General features: G+C 37.0%; 1 protein-coding gene across 2 annotated transcripts in view; it reads left to right on the top strand.

Annotated features, from left to right (window-relative positions):
- The window catches only part of arfgap1 (ADP-ribosylation factor GTPase activating protein 1), a 79,848-nt gene that overhangs the window by 49,092 nt on the left and 14,320 nt on the right, over window positions 1–16,436 (top strand). For both annotated transcript variants that reach the window (XM_060836369.1, XM_060836368.1), the window contains exons 3-8: window positions 2,588–2,697; window positions 3,950–4,118; window positions 7,071–7,171; window positions 14,082–14,162; window positions 14,268–14,379; window positions 16,186–16,242. In XM_060836369.1, coding sequence (XP_060692352.1) covers window positions 2,588–2,697; window positions 3,950–4,118; window positions 7,071–7,171; window positions 14,082–14,162; window positions 14,268–14,379; window positions 16,186–16,242 — 630 coding nt within the window. The remainder of the gene's footprint in view (window positions 1–2,587; window positions 2,698–3,949; window positions 4,119–7,070; window positions 7,172–14,081; window positions 14,163–14,267; window positions 14,380–16,185; window positions 16,243–16,436) is intronic.

Here is a 16,436-nt window from a genome sequence, read left to right as displayed (position 1 = left end):
CAATTTGGCAAGTTTTACAATTGTACTACAATTAAAGAAAATATAAACCTGAAAATCGTTCTGTTATAGTCAAAAATTACAATTATGCATGAAAACATTTCCATGAAAGTGAGTCCATTTACCAAAATTTATTTTAAATAACTGAATATATCTTTCCCCTCTCACCCCAAATCTATGACCTCTAGTTCTGGACTCCCCTACACCACGGAAAAGACTTTGTCTATTTATCCTATCCATGCCCCCTCATGATTTTGTACCCTCTATAAGGTCACCCCTCAGCCTCTGACGCTCTAGGGAAAACAGCCCCAGCCTGTTCAGCCTCTCCCTGTAGATCAAATCCTCCAACCCTGGCAACATCAGGTTTCACAACAGCTTTCTGATAGGAAGGAGACCAGAATTGCATACAACATTCCAACAGTGGCCTAACCAATGTCCTGTACAGCCACAACATGATCTCCCAACTCCTGTACTCAATACTCTGACCAATAAAGGAAAGCATACCAAATGCCTTCTTCACAATCCTATTTACCTGCGACTCCACTTTCAGGGAGCTATGAACCTGCACTCCAAGGTCTATTTGTTCAGCAACACTCCCTAGAACCTTACCATTAAGTGCATAAGTCCTGCTAAAATTTGCTTGCCCAAAATGTAGCACCCCTCGCTTTTATTTGAATTAAACTTCACCTGCCACATCTTAGCCCATTTGCCCATTTGATCAAGATCCTGTTGTAATCTGAGGTAACCTTCTTCGCTGTCCACTACACCTCCAATTTTGGTGTCATCTGCAAACTTACTAACTACACCTCTTATGCTCAAATCCAAATCATTTATATAAATGATGAAAGGTAGTTGATCCAGCACCAATCCTTGTGGCACTCCACTGGTCACAGGCCTCCAGTCTGAAAACCACCCCTCCACCACCACCCTCTGACTTTTATGTTTAAACCAGTTTTGTATCCAAATGGCTAGTTCTCCCTGTATTCCGTGAGATCAAACCTTGCTCATCAATCTCACAAGGGGAACCTTGTCGAACGCCTTACTGAAGTCCATATAAATCACATCTACCTCTCAGCCCTCATCAATACTCTTGTTACTTCTTCAGAAAACTCAGTCAAGTTTGTGAGACGATTTTCCCACGCATAAAGCCATGTTGACTTTCCCTAATCAGTCCTTGCCTTTCCAAATACATGCTCATCCTGTCCCTCAGGATCCACCCCCCCCCCCCCCCCCCCCCAACAACGTGCCCACCACCGACATCAGGCTCACTGGTCTATAGTTCCCTGGCTTGTTCTTACCACCCTTCCTTCTTAAACAGTGGCACCATGTTAGCCAGCCTGTAGTCTTCCAGCACCTCACCTGTGACTATCAGTGATACGAATATTTCAGTAAGAGGCCCACCGATCAGTTCCCTAGCTTCCCATAGAATTCTAGGGTAAACCTGACCAGGTCCTGGGGATTTATCCACTTTTATGCATTTCAAGACATCCAACACTTCCTCCTCTGTAACATGGACATTTTTCAAGATGTCACCATCTATTGCCCTACATTCTATATCTTCCATGTCCTTTTCCACAGTAAATACTGATGCAAAATACTCGTTTAGTATCTTCCCCATTTTCTGCGGCTCCACACAAAGGCCACCAAGCTGATCTTTGAGGGGTCCCTATTCTCTCCCTAGTTACCCTTTTGTCCTTAATATATTTTGTTAAAAGCCCTTTGGCAAATAGAATTAAGGAGAATCCAAAGCTATTTCATTTGTGCTCTCCTGATTTCCCTCTTAAGTATACTCGTACTGCCTTTATAGATATCTCCTGTCTATACCTGACATATGCTTCCTTATTTTGGGAATTGTCTAAATAAGATTATGAATCTTCCATAATATTTTCCTATAATGTATTCCTACATTTCAGGCTAAGATAAATGAATTTCTGACCTCAAGGAATGAGAGGTTCAGACAGGAAAGTGAAAAGAGACAGATCATCTTAACGAGAAGAATAGGTTCAAGTAGGAATGTCAGACCTACTACTGCTCCCTTTTGTTATTAATGTGCTTCCACCACCCTTATTATACAAAACAATTTTCCTTGTCATCTTTGATTATTTTGCCAGTTGTCTTAAATCTGTGGCTCCTTGTTATTGACCCTTCAGCCATTGGGAGCAAGTTCTCTTTATTACTGTATGTCAGCCCTTCAAGAACTTAAGCATCTCTGTCAAATGTCCTGTCAACTTTCTTAGATCCAAGGCGTTTCCAGTCTTGACAATTTAAAGCATGGCCCTCTCTAATGATTCTAGTAAAGCCTTCATCTGACATACAGTACCTAAAACTGAAAACCCATTGACATCACTTAAATGTTTTATATAGATTTAGTATTATCTCCACGCTTCCTATTTCTCTGCTTGTTCAGTTCAGTTACTGATTCATGCTACTAATGCCCATTATTTAACAAGTCAAATTTAATTCATGTTAATATGGATACTTGTAATTTTTGTTCAGTTTCCATGTAAATGCTTGAAGAAATCAAAGAGATGGTCTTTGGTGAAGGAATATACTTTCTATTTGTGTAATGTTTTGTCCTTCTGCCTCCTAGATTTGCTTTGAATGTGGAGCTTTCAATCCTCAATGGGTCAGTGTCACTTATGGAATATGGATTTGCCTTGAGTGCTCAGGAAAGCACAGAGGTCTAGGAGTACATCTCAGGTATAAGCTCAGATTAAAAAAGAAAACATAACTGCAAAATTAAAGTTAAATATTGGTTCAGAATCCTTAAAGTGCCTCTTGAACAGCGTACATACTCCACCCCTTTTCCAGGACAATTGCTCATGAGCAACTGATGTTAGCCTAGCCAGCATTGCCTATATCCTGACAAGACTATATAAAGAAAATGTTCCTCAGTTGATGTGTCTATTGAAATGTTAAGCCATGCAGGCCATTGCAATGCCACGAGATCTTATTGTCTTTGATCGGCACTGTGGCAAAGTATATCCTGCTTCCAATACCAGTGTCAGTCCCATTTTGTTTTGAACTAGTCTACATAGCTGGAAAACCAGCTACTAAGTCGAGACTCGTACGATATTGGCTACATGAATGTGGCACCATAATATGATTGAATTATTCCCTAGCATGCATTTAATACACTCAGGACAGAGAGGCCTTATTACTAAATAAATAACCATTTAAGATATGTTAATATTGTCAGTGTTAGATGTGGTGATGCAGGTTTTTTTCTTTCTTTATGTTTAATCAAAGAATTTCATTCCTAACTCTCTTTTTTTGTGGGGTCCCAGTGCATTTCCGTTAAGCACTTCAGGTCAAGTATAGTTAGCTGTGACATTGTATTCCACTCCCAAAACACACTTAACCCCAACATCTGTCAACCTATATGAGATTGCTAAATAGTACTGAATGTTATGTTTTACTTAGATTCATATTCACCAGCAAATGGATTGGAACTGTCCACACTTGTCTTGAAGAATCATAAAAGAGGGTGAAATTTCACATTGTGTTGAATTTAAACCAGCTGTCGGAAGTGTGAGACTGTGTCCTCCTATCTACCTCCATCTTGCCACACTATCCTACAGTGGTTTATTAAGGGTTAGCATTACAATGAAATTGCATTTATTTGGAAGATGCATCCTCTGCTAAAAATAAGAATTTGTGTATTAAACCAATTGAGCCCAATTTGCATATGTTATTTGCATCATTAGGAAAACAAACTTTATATTAATTGAACATTTTTAAAAAATGGTTTATTTGGTCTCATGTTTCAATGTTTCTAGTGAAAATAATTTAACATCATCTTAGAAGAATGAAAGGAGGTTAGTGGTTTTGTTTTTGTTGATCTCGCTTGTATTTTGCTTCATGCATAAGGCTATCTTTTTTCACAAAGTTTTGAGAAATGTAATTTTGCTTAAAAGGTAAATAAAATACATTGCTTCCTACTGTCCTCTAGTTTTGTGCGGTCTGTTACCATGGATAAATGGAAAGATTTGGAATTGGAGAAAATGAAGGTTGGAGGCAACGCAAAATTCCGCCAGTTTCTAGAATCACAAGATTATGATCCATGTTGGTCACTCCAAGAGAAATATAATAGTCGCACTGCAGCTCTTTATAGAGATAAGGTATTATAATACAAGTGCTCATAAATTGTGTAACTAAGCGTTATTACTTCATTTGATAATCATTGCATTGATGCTTCCAATATTCAGATGAAATTCTAACATTTCCCTAATTTGGTTTTAGCTGCTGCTAGTTGCAAAACCCTTCATGCAGGATATTCGTACAATGTCAAAATCTTCAAAAAGTAGTTTTGTTACAGCTGCCCTCTTAACATACATTTGGTCATCATTCGTTTATTGCCTAGTTGCCATGCAACAAGTAATCATAGTATCTATGGTAGATAAGTATGATGTATCATGGCCCTCAATATTTGTATTAAAATATATCTAAAAGCATTAATTGTCCTTCATTATGTTTGTTACTAGTTAATGATGATTGTCCATAACAAGTTTTTATATACTGTCCTCTAAAATTTGCTACACAGATGTGTGTTAATGAGTTGCTTGCTTTCTGAAAAGTACGTGTGCTGCTCCTCCATGCCTCTTTTGGAAGAATTAAAAACCTGCTTTAAACTTCTAAGTGTTAACAGAGTTCTCGAGAAATAAATGCAGTCTTTTGAGTTAGAATGTTTTGGGTCCAAACTCCATTCATGGATATGAGAGAGTGCATATTTGCCAAAAATGTTCTCCTTTGGATAAGACATTAAATCAAGGTCACAACTTCCTGACCAATGTTCCACTTAGATTTTCAAGATCTCAAGGCACTATTTGAAAAGAGTAATTGTCACCCTTCTTTCTGATTGACACCTGTTGAAATTCGATGGGGAAAAATAGAAAAGCATTAAGGAAAAAAAAATTAATCTTTCCAATGATTCACAAAGCATCCATTGTTGTTAACTAAACCTGGGGCAACCTGAAGTTAAGCAGAATGTTCATCGACTTTTGAAGAAAATATATGGATGAGAAAACTTTTGAAAGTTAATCACTAGGTATTTTAAGAATTGTGCAAATATTAATATCAATTTACCTATCAAATTCTGCTGCTTATCTGTTTTCCGTCCCGCTCCACCTTCTGGGTAAAGTTTCATCGGCAATATTATCCTTGCAGAATTTGCCAGAGGAGCTTCTGATTTTTTGTGAATATTGTGTTGGCCATCCACTTGACGCTAATTTTGGCCTTTCAATACTGTCAGCATATACACACTTACAACTAGGGCTACTGTATAATTTTGATAGGAATAACAGTAAAAATGATTACTATTTGAATTCTCAAAAAATTGCAGCATGCTGCTGTGCAGAGGGACCTGGTGTCTTTGTGCATCAGCCACAGAAGGTTGGCCTGCAGGTACAAGGCAAATAGAATTTTCTCCTTCATTGCTGAGGGGATTGAGTTTAAAAGGGGGACGGTTATGTTGCAGTTTAATAGGATGCTGGTGAGGCTGGAGTACTGCATGCAGTTTTGGTCTCCTTACTTGAGAAAGGACATACTATCTCCAGAGGAGGTTCGCTAGGTTGATTCTGGAGTTGAGGGATTTGACTTATGAGGTGGGACTGAGTAGACTGGGATTACATTCATTTGAATTTAAAAGAATGAGGAGGGGATCTTATAGAAACTTATACAATTATGAAGGGAATAGATAAGATAGAAGTAGAGAGAATGCTTCCACTGGCAGGTGAAACTAGGACAAGAGGGCTTAGACTCAAAATTAGAGGGAGCAGATTTAGGACTGAATTGAGAGGAACTTCTTCACCCAGAAGATTGTGAATCGGTGGAATTCTCTGCCCCGTGAAGTAGTTGAGGCTTCCACATTGAATGTTTTTAAAGCTAAGATTTTTTGAACAGTAAACAAGTTAAGGGTGAGAGGGTGAGTAAGTGGAACTAACGTCTTGAAAAGATCAGCCATGATCCTATTGAATTGCGGAGCAGGCTCAAATGTAGGCCCAGATGGCCTACTCTTATTTCTTATGTTCCTATGTTCATAATGTTCAGAAGTGGAAGGTCTTCTCAATTATTTACATCGACTAAACCAAGAGCAATAGTTTAGTTTCATAGAAACCCAACTAATCCGCCTGAGACTAATCACTTAACACAGACTGGGAGTTGAAACTGAATTGTCCTTATATGCATGTTTTGACTATCCAGACTAAATTTGCTGTGCTGTCATTGGAGCTTTAGTTAGGCCATCTCATTGGTTTATATCAAATAAGGTGCAAAAATTGAGAGGTCAGTATGATGCGGTTTGATTTAAAGTGCTCTATGTCAGGATAAAGGGAAGACAACATTTTTTTTTATATATGTATATAGCCCTTTTCAAGTAGTAAACATGTCAAGATATTTCGTAGAAATGGAAAATAGAGGTGTTAATCCAGATCAATAAATGCTTGTGTATTAAAATTATAAAAACATTTGCTTGTCTACTTCTCCTGGTTCTCATGGCAGCTTGTTTAAAGTTGTCTTCCTTCAACATGTTGTTAGTGGAGTACCAGGACTAATATATTGTCGTTAAGAATATCGAAGATGTGTAAATCCTTAAGGAAATAATTATGTTCATGTTCAATGATGCAAAATTATTGCCAGTTTCAGTCCAGATGAACACCTTACTTGGCCTGCATATTAATAATTAGCAAACCAGCAAGAATTAATTTTTTAATTGGTTCAGAAAGTACTTACTACTGTAAATTTCCCATAATTCGGTGTTTTAAAAAAAAGCAGACTTCGAAGGGAAGTGTTTAAAAACAATGTCTTTGCATCATTTCTATTGTCTCATCTTGCATGTGTTCTGTTACTTTGAGCAAATAGTGTTGAGTTTTGGCATACATTTTTAACTTGTTTCTTGGTAACCGCATTGCTTCTGCATCATTAACAATGTACACATTCATATTAATGCGGTTTTTAAACAAAAACTCTGGATCCATAATATGTTATGAAATTATGTTTTAAAAAATTGCAAGCTGTCCCATCTGTCATTCTGAGAGACAACACTACATGCACTTGTTTTTCTTATCGATTTTCAGATTGCTACTTTAGCTGAAGGTAGAGAATGGTCTATTGAAACATCAGAAGCTCGGAACTGGACCCCACCACAGCCCAAAGTATCTATTTCTTCAGCTCATCGGTATTTAGGCATCACTTTTCTTCTATTACCCAAAGCTAGTGTTCCACTGTTGCCGATAATGTATAGTGTAAGCCTGATGAGAGTAAATAGGTCCCAACAGGATATGTAACTTTCTTTATATACTTGCTGAAATAAGTCACTTATAGACGACTGTGACATTGGATATCATAATTTGACACCAAAATTGAGATAAAAGGTCTGGTTTTATTAAATTCAAAGGCAACTTAAACGCAAGAAGAAGTTATAACAATTAAGCTTGGAGTTCAGTTCACACAATACTCCGTAGACCAGAATCTCTTGTGACTCACAGTAAACAAATTGCACTTAAATCTTAATTATGTTCAGTCTTCAGCAGTCGAATCCTGAGTCCTGCGTTTTTCACAAGGTAATTTTTGTTTGCTCTTGAACTCTGCATAGCCAGCTGTCCTATTAGGTGGACACCTCATTCTCTACAACCTTAAAGGGTAAAAGCAAATTAAATTTGCTTTGACAAAGGGTCAGTTAGACTCGAAACGTGAGCTCTTTTCTCTTCTTACAGGTGCTGCTAGACCTGTTGAGGTTTTCCAGCATTTTCTCTTTTGGTTTCATCCTCTACAATCTGAAGTGTATCTTTATTTTGTCCAATATTTTGTGAAAAGCATGACCTCAGAATTGTAACTGATAGTTATTCGATATATTGGCTGCACACATTCTCCTTTTACAACAGGCTGATTAAAACATTCTTATCAAGTTGTGGCACAGCTTCACTCAAGCAACAAGTTTGTTTTATGTACAACGTGTGAATGAACAGGACGATTTTCACTCTATGAACAGACAATTTCTTTATGGTCATTGGAAAAGAAAAATTATCTAATATAGGAACATGTATTATGAGCTCACTAAATCTGTGTTCACCAGTTCTCAAGCTAAGTAGTTTAAATCCAAACTGATTTGATTATTAAAATGTAGGTAGCTCCTTGTTGCTGCCGTATAAACAGAAACGATCGGCTGTGTTTACATATAAAAGAGGATTTCTACCCCTCAAAATCTATTAATAGACAATATAGTTTACATGACTTAATGCACAATGAATATTTCACCAAAATTAGTTAAAAACATCAAAGACCATCTTCATTAACTTAAAGTTCTTAACAACAAATTGATCATTTAGTTGGTGGAATCTTTTCTCCAAAACCATGACTGTTGACACATTTTATAATCTAGCATGAGCTACTATCTTTGGCCTTTCATCTGAATAACCTGCTTGACATACAATTTAACTGATACAAACTGTGAAAATTATTTAAGTTACGATACAGATACAGGCTAATTTATAATACTTCAACATTGTGGTTAAGAGCTATCTACGGATATATGAACAAAGAATGAGAGTAGGTCACTCGGACCTTTTTGAGTCTGATCCACTTTTCAATAAGATCACGGCTGAACTGATTTTAACCTCAACTGTATACTATTGCGAATCCTGATAATTGAAAATCTATCTACTTCTGCCTTAAAAATATTTAAACATTCTGCATCGACCCTTCATGGTCATCATTGCTGAGGTTGGTAAGAGAAGATTTGAATAAAGTTCAAAATCGTAAACAGTTTTACTAAAATAGTTAAGGATAAACAAATCTAGTGCTAGAAGGCTTGGTAATCAGAGTGCAAAAATTAAAAGTGACCTGCATGTTCTTAAATTTAATTTTGGATCTTTTGTTGCTGAATGTGCTTGTTTGTTATTAGCCGATTGTATAGTTTGGAAAATTCAGTCTGTCTTTTAAGTCCTCATGAAGGAACAGTACAAAAGTGGGATAGTTTAAAAATGCTAGGCTTGCCCAATTTCAAAAAGCATAAACAATGTAATTGGAAATAAAATATTAATGTCCTATAGCAAGAACAAATACTTGCATTAGAGGCTCAGAAATGATTCCACATGTCAATCCTAAAAATGTATTTTGCTGGTTAAAGAATCATACAACAGGGAAACAGGCCCTTCAGCCCAAGTTATTCTTGCTGGCCATGTTTCCTAAATTAAGCTAGTCCTATTTGCCTGCGTTTGCCCCATTATCCCTCTTAAACCTTTCCTATCAATGTCCTTGTTCGAGTGTCTTTTAAATGGTGTAATTGTATCTGCCTCTATCACTTCGTCTGGCATCATGTTCCATACATGCTCTGTATGGAAACAATTGCTCCTCAGGTCCTTTTTAAATCTTTCCCCTCTCACTTTAAATGTGTTTTCTAATTTTGGAGTCCACTGCCCTGGACTATTTCACCTTATCTCTGTTCCTCTTGATTTTATAAATTACCAAAAGGTCACCTCTCAGTCTCCTATGTTCCTGGGAAAGAAGTCCCAGCCTATCTAGCCTTTATTTATAACTTAAACCATCCAGTCTACATAACATCTTTGTAAATTGTTTTTGCACCCTTTCCAGTTTAATACCATCATCCTCCCTGTAGCAGGGTCACCAGCGTTGTATATAGTACTTCATAAAAGTGGCCTCCCCAATGTCTTGTACAGCTGTAATACGATGTTCCAACTCTTGTACTCAGTGTTCTGATTGATGAAGACAAGCGTGCCAAACATGCCAACGCTATCTTCTCTACCCTGACGCCACTTTCAAGGAGCTATGTACCTTCACTGCCTAGATCTCTCTGACAACACTCCACAGGTCCCTACCATTAACTGTGTCAGTCCTGCCCTGGTTTGTCTAACCAATATGCAACACCTCGCATTTATCTGAATTAAACTCCATCTGCCATTCTTTGGCCCGTAGGCCCGATGATCAAGGCCCCATTACACTATGAGATAACCTTCTTCACAGTCGACTAAACCACCAATTTTGGTGTCATCTGCAAATTTACTAACCATACCTATATTCACATCCAAATCATCTATATAAATGACAAACTGGTGGTCCCAGCACCAAACCTTGCAGCACACCACTGGTCATGGGTCTCCAGTCTGAACAACAACCCTCTACCATCACCCTCTGTCTTCTACCATCAAACCAATTTTTGTAGTCTCGATCTCCCTGAATTCCACGTGATCTCACATTGTTAACCAGTCTACTATGTGGAAGTTTGTTGAAGAATTTGCTAAAGTCATGTAGATAATGTCTACTACTCTGCCTTTATCTATTTTCTTGATCACTCCTTCAAAAAAACTCAAATCAAATTTGAGAGACATGACTTTCCTTGCACAAATCTATGCTGAATATCCCTATTCAGTCCTTGGCTATTACTTCTATCAGAACGAAATAGGTTGCCAACATTGTGAACACTGTGGTTCTATTTGAGACAGTGGTCGGAGAAAGGGAGGAAATAAGAACTGATGTGAATCAGGAGGGAGAGTTGCGTTGTCAGTAATTTAATTTGAACAGCGTCAGGAATGCTGAAGGTAGCTTCCATAATTAAAATTAACTTGAACCATGAAATGAAGGAAACTGAGAATCGAAGTATGCACTGGGCTGAGGTAGGCAGGATCTTCGGGAGAAGCTTGGCTTGGTGGGCAAGTCAGTAAAGGCAAAAGTGCTTCAGTTTAGGAGTTGAGTGTGGAGGACACATTGAAGAGAGATTTAAGGAGACAATTGGCAGTGGAGAGAAAAAGCTAGTAGTTGTATCTGTAGTATACAATGATCCTGGATTATTGACCAGTTTTGGAAGAAGACTGCAGGAGCCGAATGCATGATACGGTCTAACTAGATTTGTCAGTTGATGGGTAAATTTAGTATATGGCAGACGTTTTCACATTTGCAATGTTTAGTCATGAATTAATAAAGATAGAATTAAATTGTTGAGAGGAGCAATACAGACACATTTTCATTCTCTGTACTGCACAAAAGAGCAGGCAGATTTAACAAGGAAGGAGATTTGAAAGTTGATTATGAAAACCTTCAGTTATGCAAGAAGCAGGAATTGTACCTGGAATGGAGCAAAAAATGTTTTGGGGGAAAATCCAAGTATAAAAAGCTACCTAGATGTGTTGACTCACCAGTTTGACTGAAGAGATGTAAGCATTGATTCTATGCAATTTGAGGATAGAGTGGTTTCAGCAGCAGTAGATTTGTTAAATGAAGAGTGCAAGAGGTAATTAAAAGGGAAAAAATTTAGAAGTATCCGTGTTTTGGTATGGAAGATAAGATTGATTAAGACTCCTATTGCAAGTTGAACTATAGTTGCAGGATGAGGACTGTAGGTAAGAACTGGAAAAAGACGTCTTTAGGATTGATATTGTGGAAGCATTTCTTCATGCAGAGTGTTTTCCAGGTGTAATTAGTTTAAAAGTCTGAATTTGTTAAAGAGGCAATTCAATGTTGTGATGGGAGAGCCATGAATTTGTTTTGGAAAGAGAGCCTATTATTTATATTTGACCTCTGTGATTATATGAAGGTGAAGTGCCTCAAGGTTAATGGATGCATTCTGAAACTGATAGGATCAAATTATTGGAACTGATGCTTTTTAAAATTTTAAATAATGAGGTCTGTCTCACTGAAAGTGAGCTTTGTAATTAATTAGATTAAATGTTTCATCAAGCATTTTAATATAAAGGAAAAAATTTGGAGATCATAAAATTTCAATAAAACTGGTGACATAGTAAACTGAAGAGAAAACTAAGGACTGAAGATATTTAATCTTTCTGTGCAAATAAGATTAAGTAATTGTAACAGACTGAAGGATATTAAATTTATATGTCTATGAAGATTTAACAGAATTTCAATTTAACTTTTTGAGGTGAGGCATTGCATTCCTTTAAGTTTACAGCTGCAAATATAAACTTTCCACTGAACTATATTTTTCCCTATTAATAATACTAAAATTTAGACAGGAGTATGTATTTCAATAACTGATTCCATTTGAATATTGATTATATGTGGCCCTCTTTTGGGCAGTGACTCCACATTGTCTCGTGGATGATTACAGTGTTAAGCTGATAATTTGGCTGTTTCTTCATTTGCACCACTTGGGTATTTCCTGCAGAAGTGTGATCTAGCCAAGTTGCATGATCAGTTGAGTTCAACTGCTTATTGAATGCTTTGTTCACTTAGCAGCAACTTGGCTTCTCTTCTGCTTGTAGCAAGTTTGATTTTTTTCAAAAAATTGACAACGACTCGTCTTATTGTCTTTTATTACTTCTGTGATTGCTTAATTTTGATGTTTGATGTTTTAATTGAACTATGATGCACAGATTATGGCATTCTGCAAATCTTCATGTAAATAGGTTAAAACATGAGCAGGCTATCAACAATAACGCTACAACTATGTTAACATCATAGAAACCCTACAGCATGGCAACAAGCCATTTGGCCAACAAGTTCAGACCGACCCTCTGAAGAGTAACCCACCCAGACCCATTTCCCTACCCTATTACTCTATATTTGCCCCTGACTATTACACCTAACCCACACATCCCTGAACGTTATGGAGAATTTAGCATGGCCAATTCACCTAAGCTGCATATCTTTGGATTGTGGGAGGAAACCGGAGCACCCAGAAGAAACCCATGCAGACACTGTGCAAACTCCACACAGACAGCTACCCAAGGCTGGAATCGAACCTGGGTACTGGCGCTGTGAAGCAGCAGTGCTATTCACTGAGCTACTGTGCTGTCCTATTATAAAATGCATATGTCGTCTTGTTATTTGCCTTTTCAACATGGAACAATTATAAAGTCATAGACTCATACAGCACGGAAACAAACCCTTCAGCACAACCAATCCATGCTGAACATAATCTCAAACTAAGCTAGACACACCTGCCTGCACATGGCATATAACCTCAAACGTTTGCTATTCATATACTTATTCAAATGTCTTTAAAACATTTGTTGTAATTGTACTCCCATCCATCATTTCCTCACGACGTTCATTCCACATACGCACCACTCTCTGTTTACCCAATTTGTCCTCGGGTCTTTTTAAAATCTCTTTCCCCTAACTTTAAAAACGTGTCCCCTTAGTCTTAAAATTTCCTAGGGATAAAACAACTACCATTTACTCTATCTTTGCCCCTCATTATTTTATAAACTTCTATCCATTTGCCTCTCAACCTCCAACATTCCAGTGAGAAAATACCCAGCCTATCCAGACTTTATTTATAACTCAAACCTTCCATAACCAGAAATATCTTGGTAAATCTCTTCTGAACCCTCTCCACATTGCTAATATCCTTCCTATAACTGGGTGACCAGAACTGAGGCAGTATTTCAGAAGATGCCTTGCCAATGTCCTGTACAACCTCAACATGATTTCCCAACTCCTATACTCAAAGAATGAAGCAGTGAAGGCAAGTATGTCAAACACCTTTTTCACCACCCTGTGGAAAGAATTATGTACCTGAATCCCAAAGTTCCCTCTGTTCTACAACACTAGCCAAGGCCCTACCAATAATTGTATAAGCCCTACCCTTGTTTTTTGTATCAAATTGCAATACCTCACAGTTATCCGGATTGAAATTCATCTGCCATTTTTCAGCCTATTGACCCAGTTGATCAAGTTCACTTTTTTATAATCTTAGAAAACCTTCCTCACTATCTACTATGCCACCAATTTTGGTGTCACCCGTAAATTTACTAACCATGCCTTCTATATTGTTGTCCAACTCATTTGTATAAATGGCAAATAAGAGGACCCAGCACCGACCCCTGTGCAACATTGCTGGTGACAGTTGGAAAAGCAACCCTCCACCATCACTCTGTCTCCTGCTGTTGAGCCAATATGTATCCAATTAACAAGCTGAGTCTGAATCCCATGTGACCTAACTTTACTAATTAATGTACCATGCAGAACCTTGTTGAAAGCTTTACATTCTTGAGTTTCCAGCTAAAAAAAGCATTGAGGAATCATCATGTACCACTTTGTTATATCGATATGTCACTGTTACAGATACATTTTTTTTCTCCATTTATTGTATTATATATTTTCTTTGGTAGTTCCAGACCTAACCAAGCTCCTGGATCTTCCACTGATAAAATGTTTGAGGACTGGCTCAACGATGATAATTCCTATCAAAGGTAAAATTTTACATTTCTATCCAGGTATCTATGATGTATTTTATTTCCTTTTGTTGTTGTTTTCAGTTGATGGAGTGATGATTAATTTCCTTTCATTCTTTAAAGTGGCGGAGGATTTGGTAGTCAGGATAATCGTTACGTTGGATTTGGAAATAGTCCATCTCCTCAGAAAAAGGAAGATGATTTTCTCAACAACGCCATGACTTCTCTTTATTCGGTATGAAATAATCTTGGATTTGTTGTAGTTATGGTTTTACTTCAGAACTCTCATGGGAGACCTTTTTTTGGACTACTAGTTAATACCTAATTTTAATTATGCGTGACCACCAAGTGACACTGTTTTCAAGTATATTTTATCTTGTGATAAAGATTTGGGAGTAACCTTGTACCTGTTATCTGAACTCTGTACTTATAGTACAAATTACTTAACTCTGTTTATTGAGGAAAATTGATTTTATGCTGGCTTTAACAACTTACTCTGAGACATAAGATTTTTGTGCTGCATATTGATTTTCAAATGAAGCGTTGTAATATTCTTTGAATAGTCAATGTAAAAAATGCAGTTACATTGGCATCACAAATATTTCTTATGATTGTTAATGTGACAATTTCTGACTGTTAGCTGGAAATTGCAGTAATACTATTTAGGCTTTGTAGTTTTAAGAACATATGGGGCACATTGTTTAACTAAATGTCATTCTTACCTCATGCTTGCTTATGACAGTTAGATTTTCTAGCCTTAAGAGACTATAATACCTGAACATATAATAATGTGTTTTGCTTTTATAATAAATGATTCTAATTATCACTAAGCAAGAATTATCTTTGTTCTCATGCAAGTATGTGACAATAATGAAAAGATTACAAGTCTCTACTTAGGGTGTTATCTTGGGTTCCAAGGTATTCTTATGCGAAAACTAAATTAGAAAAATAAAGAAATAGGAGTTCAGAATAACAGGCCTTCTAACCCAGCCTGTGGTGGGCTCCCCCCTCGAGGCTGGGCCCATGCTGGCTTTCAGCCCAGACATCGCAGAGGATAGGAGGTTAAAAAGAAAAAAAATGTGAAAACAGAGAGGGAATAAAAAGAAACTAAGTGGTCAGCACAGATTAGCTCCAGCTCAGGAGTCCCACATTGCAACCTTGGTGACATTTTGGAGCAGTATCCTGTTCAAACAAGATAAAACAGCCAAATGCATATTTCAAACTTCCTCCTCATCAATAAATTATAGTAATTTTTTTTATAAGCGAAAACACTAGTCACATAAGACACAAGACAAGGTGGAGAATGATCAATTGCTCTTCAGCACTTCTTTAATGCTATGCTGAAATGTCAGTCTGGACTTTATATTCAAGTCTTTCTGGCTTATGAATGTGCTGTCACAGGTCTACTCTAAATTTGACAGATCTGCTAATACATTTGCAATATATAGTAAGGATCTCAAGATCAGTAAAAGAAAATTACTGCAGATGCTGCAAAGCTTTGACAAAGGTTCAGTTAGACACGAAACGTCAGCTCTTTTCTCTCCTTACAGATGCTGCCAGACCTGCTGAGATTTTCCAGCATTTTCTCTTTTGGTCTCAAGATCAATACCTGGGTTATTTTTCTGCTAACCTTTTTGTTTTTAATGAATATAAAGTTTTCATTTTTGGTAACCTTATTTTGAAATCTATGAATACTAACTTGAATTTCTAGCCATGCATATAAATGGGTATGTTTAACTCTTCAAACTTTAGCCCCGTGCTCACGCCCTTTGATCTGTCCATATGAATGTATGGAATCTTCTCTCGTAGTTATTTGCAAACACTGCTTAGCTACTTGACCTATGGTCAGTTTGACTGGAGCTTGTGGGAAGAGAACAGAAAAATGGTCAATATGATTTTAGAAGTTCAGTTGTTCAAAGCTTCACATTACCAAATTTCTGAACTATTGTCCATTATTAAATTTGGAAATTCAAATCCATCTCAGAAATCAAAATCTAATGAATGGCCTTAATTAATTTAGGATACATTCACTATTTTACAGGGCTGGAGCAGTTTTACTGTTGGGGCCACTAAGTTTGCATCAGCTGCAAAAGAAGGTGTAAGTAGCACTGTTGCAATTTCTGCTTTTATATCCAGAAACAGATTTTCAATTGGGTGAATACAGTAATGCATTTTTATTTTGTTATTGATGTTTGCTAAACCTTTCATATGTTGTTAATTTAATAGTTGCTGTTAAAGAGGAATTCAAAAGTCTTAAGCACTTCTTTTTTTTTAAAAAAAAGTACAATTGTT

The sequence above is a fragment of the Hemiscyllium ocellatum genome, chromosome 15 (assembly GCF_020745735.1).
Source record: "Hemiscyllium ocellatum isolate sHemOce1 chromosome 15, sHemOce1.pat.X.cur, whole genome shotgun sequence".
Taxonomy (NCBI): domain Eukaryota; kingdom Metazoa; phylum Chordata; class Chondrichthyes; order Orectolobiformes; family Hemiscylliidae; genus Hemiscyllium; species Hemiscyllium ocellatum.
The sequence above is the reverse complement of the archived record's forward strand: the minus strand, read 5'-3'. Positions and strand labels throughout refer to the sequence as shown.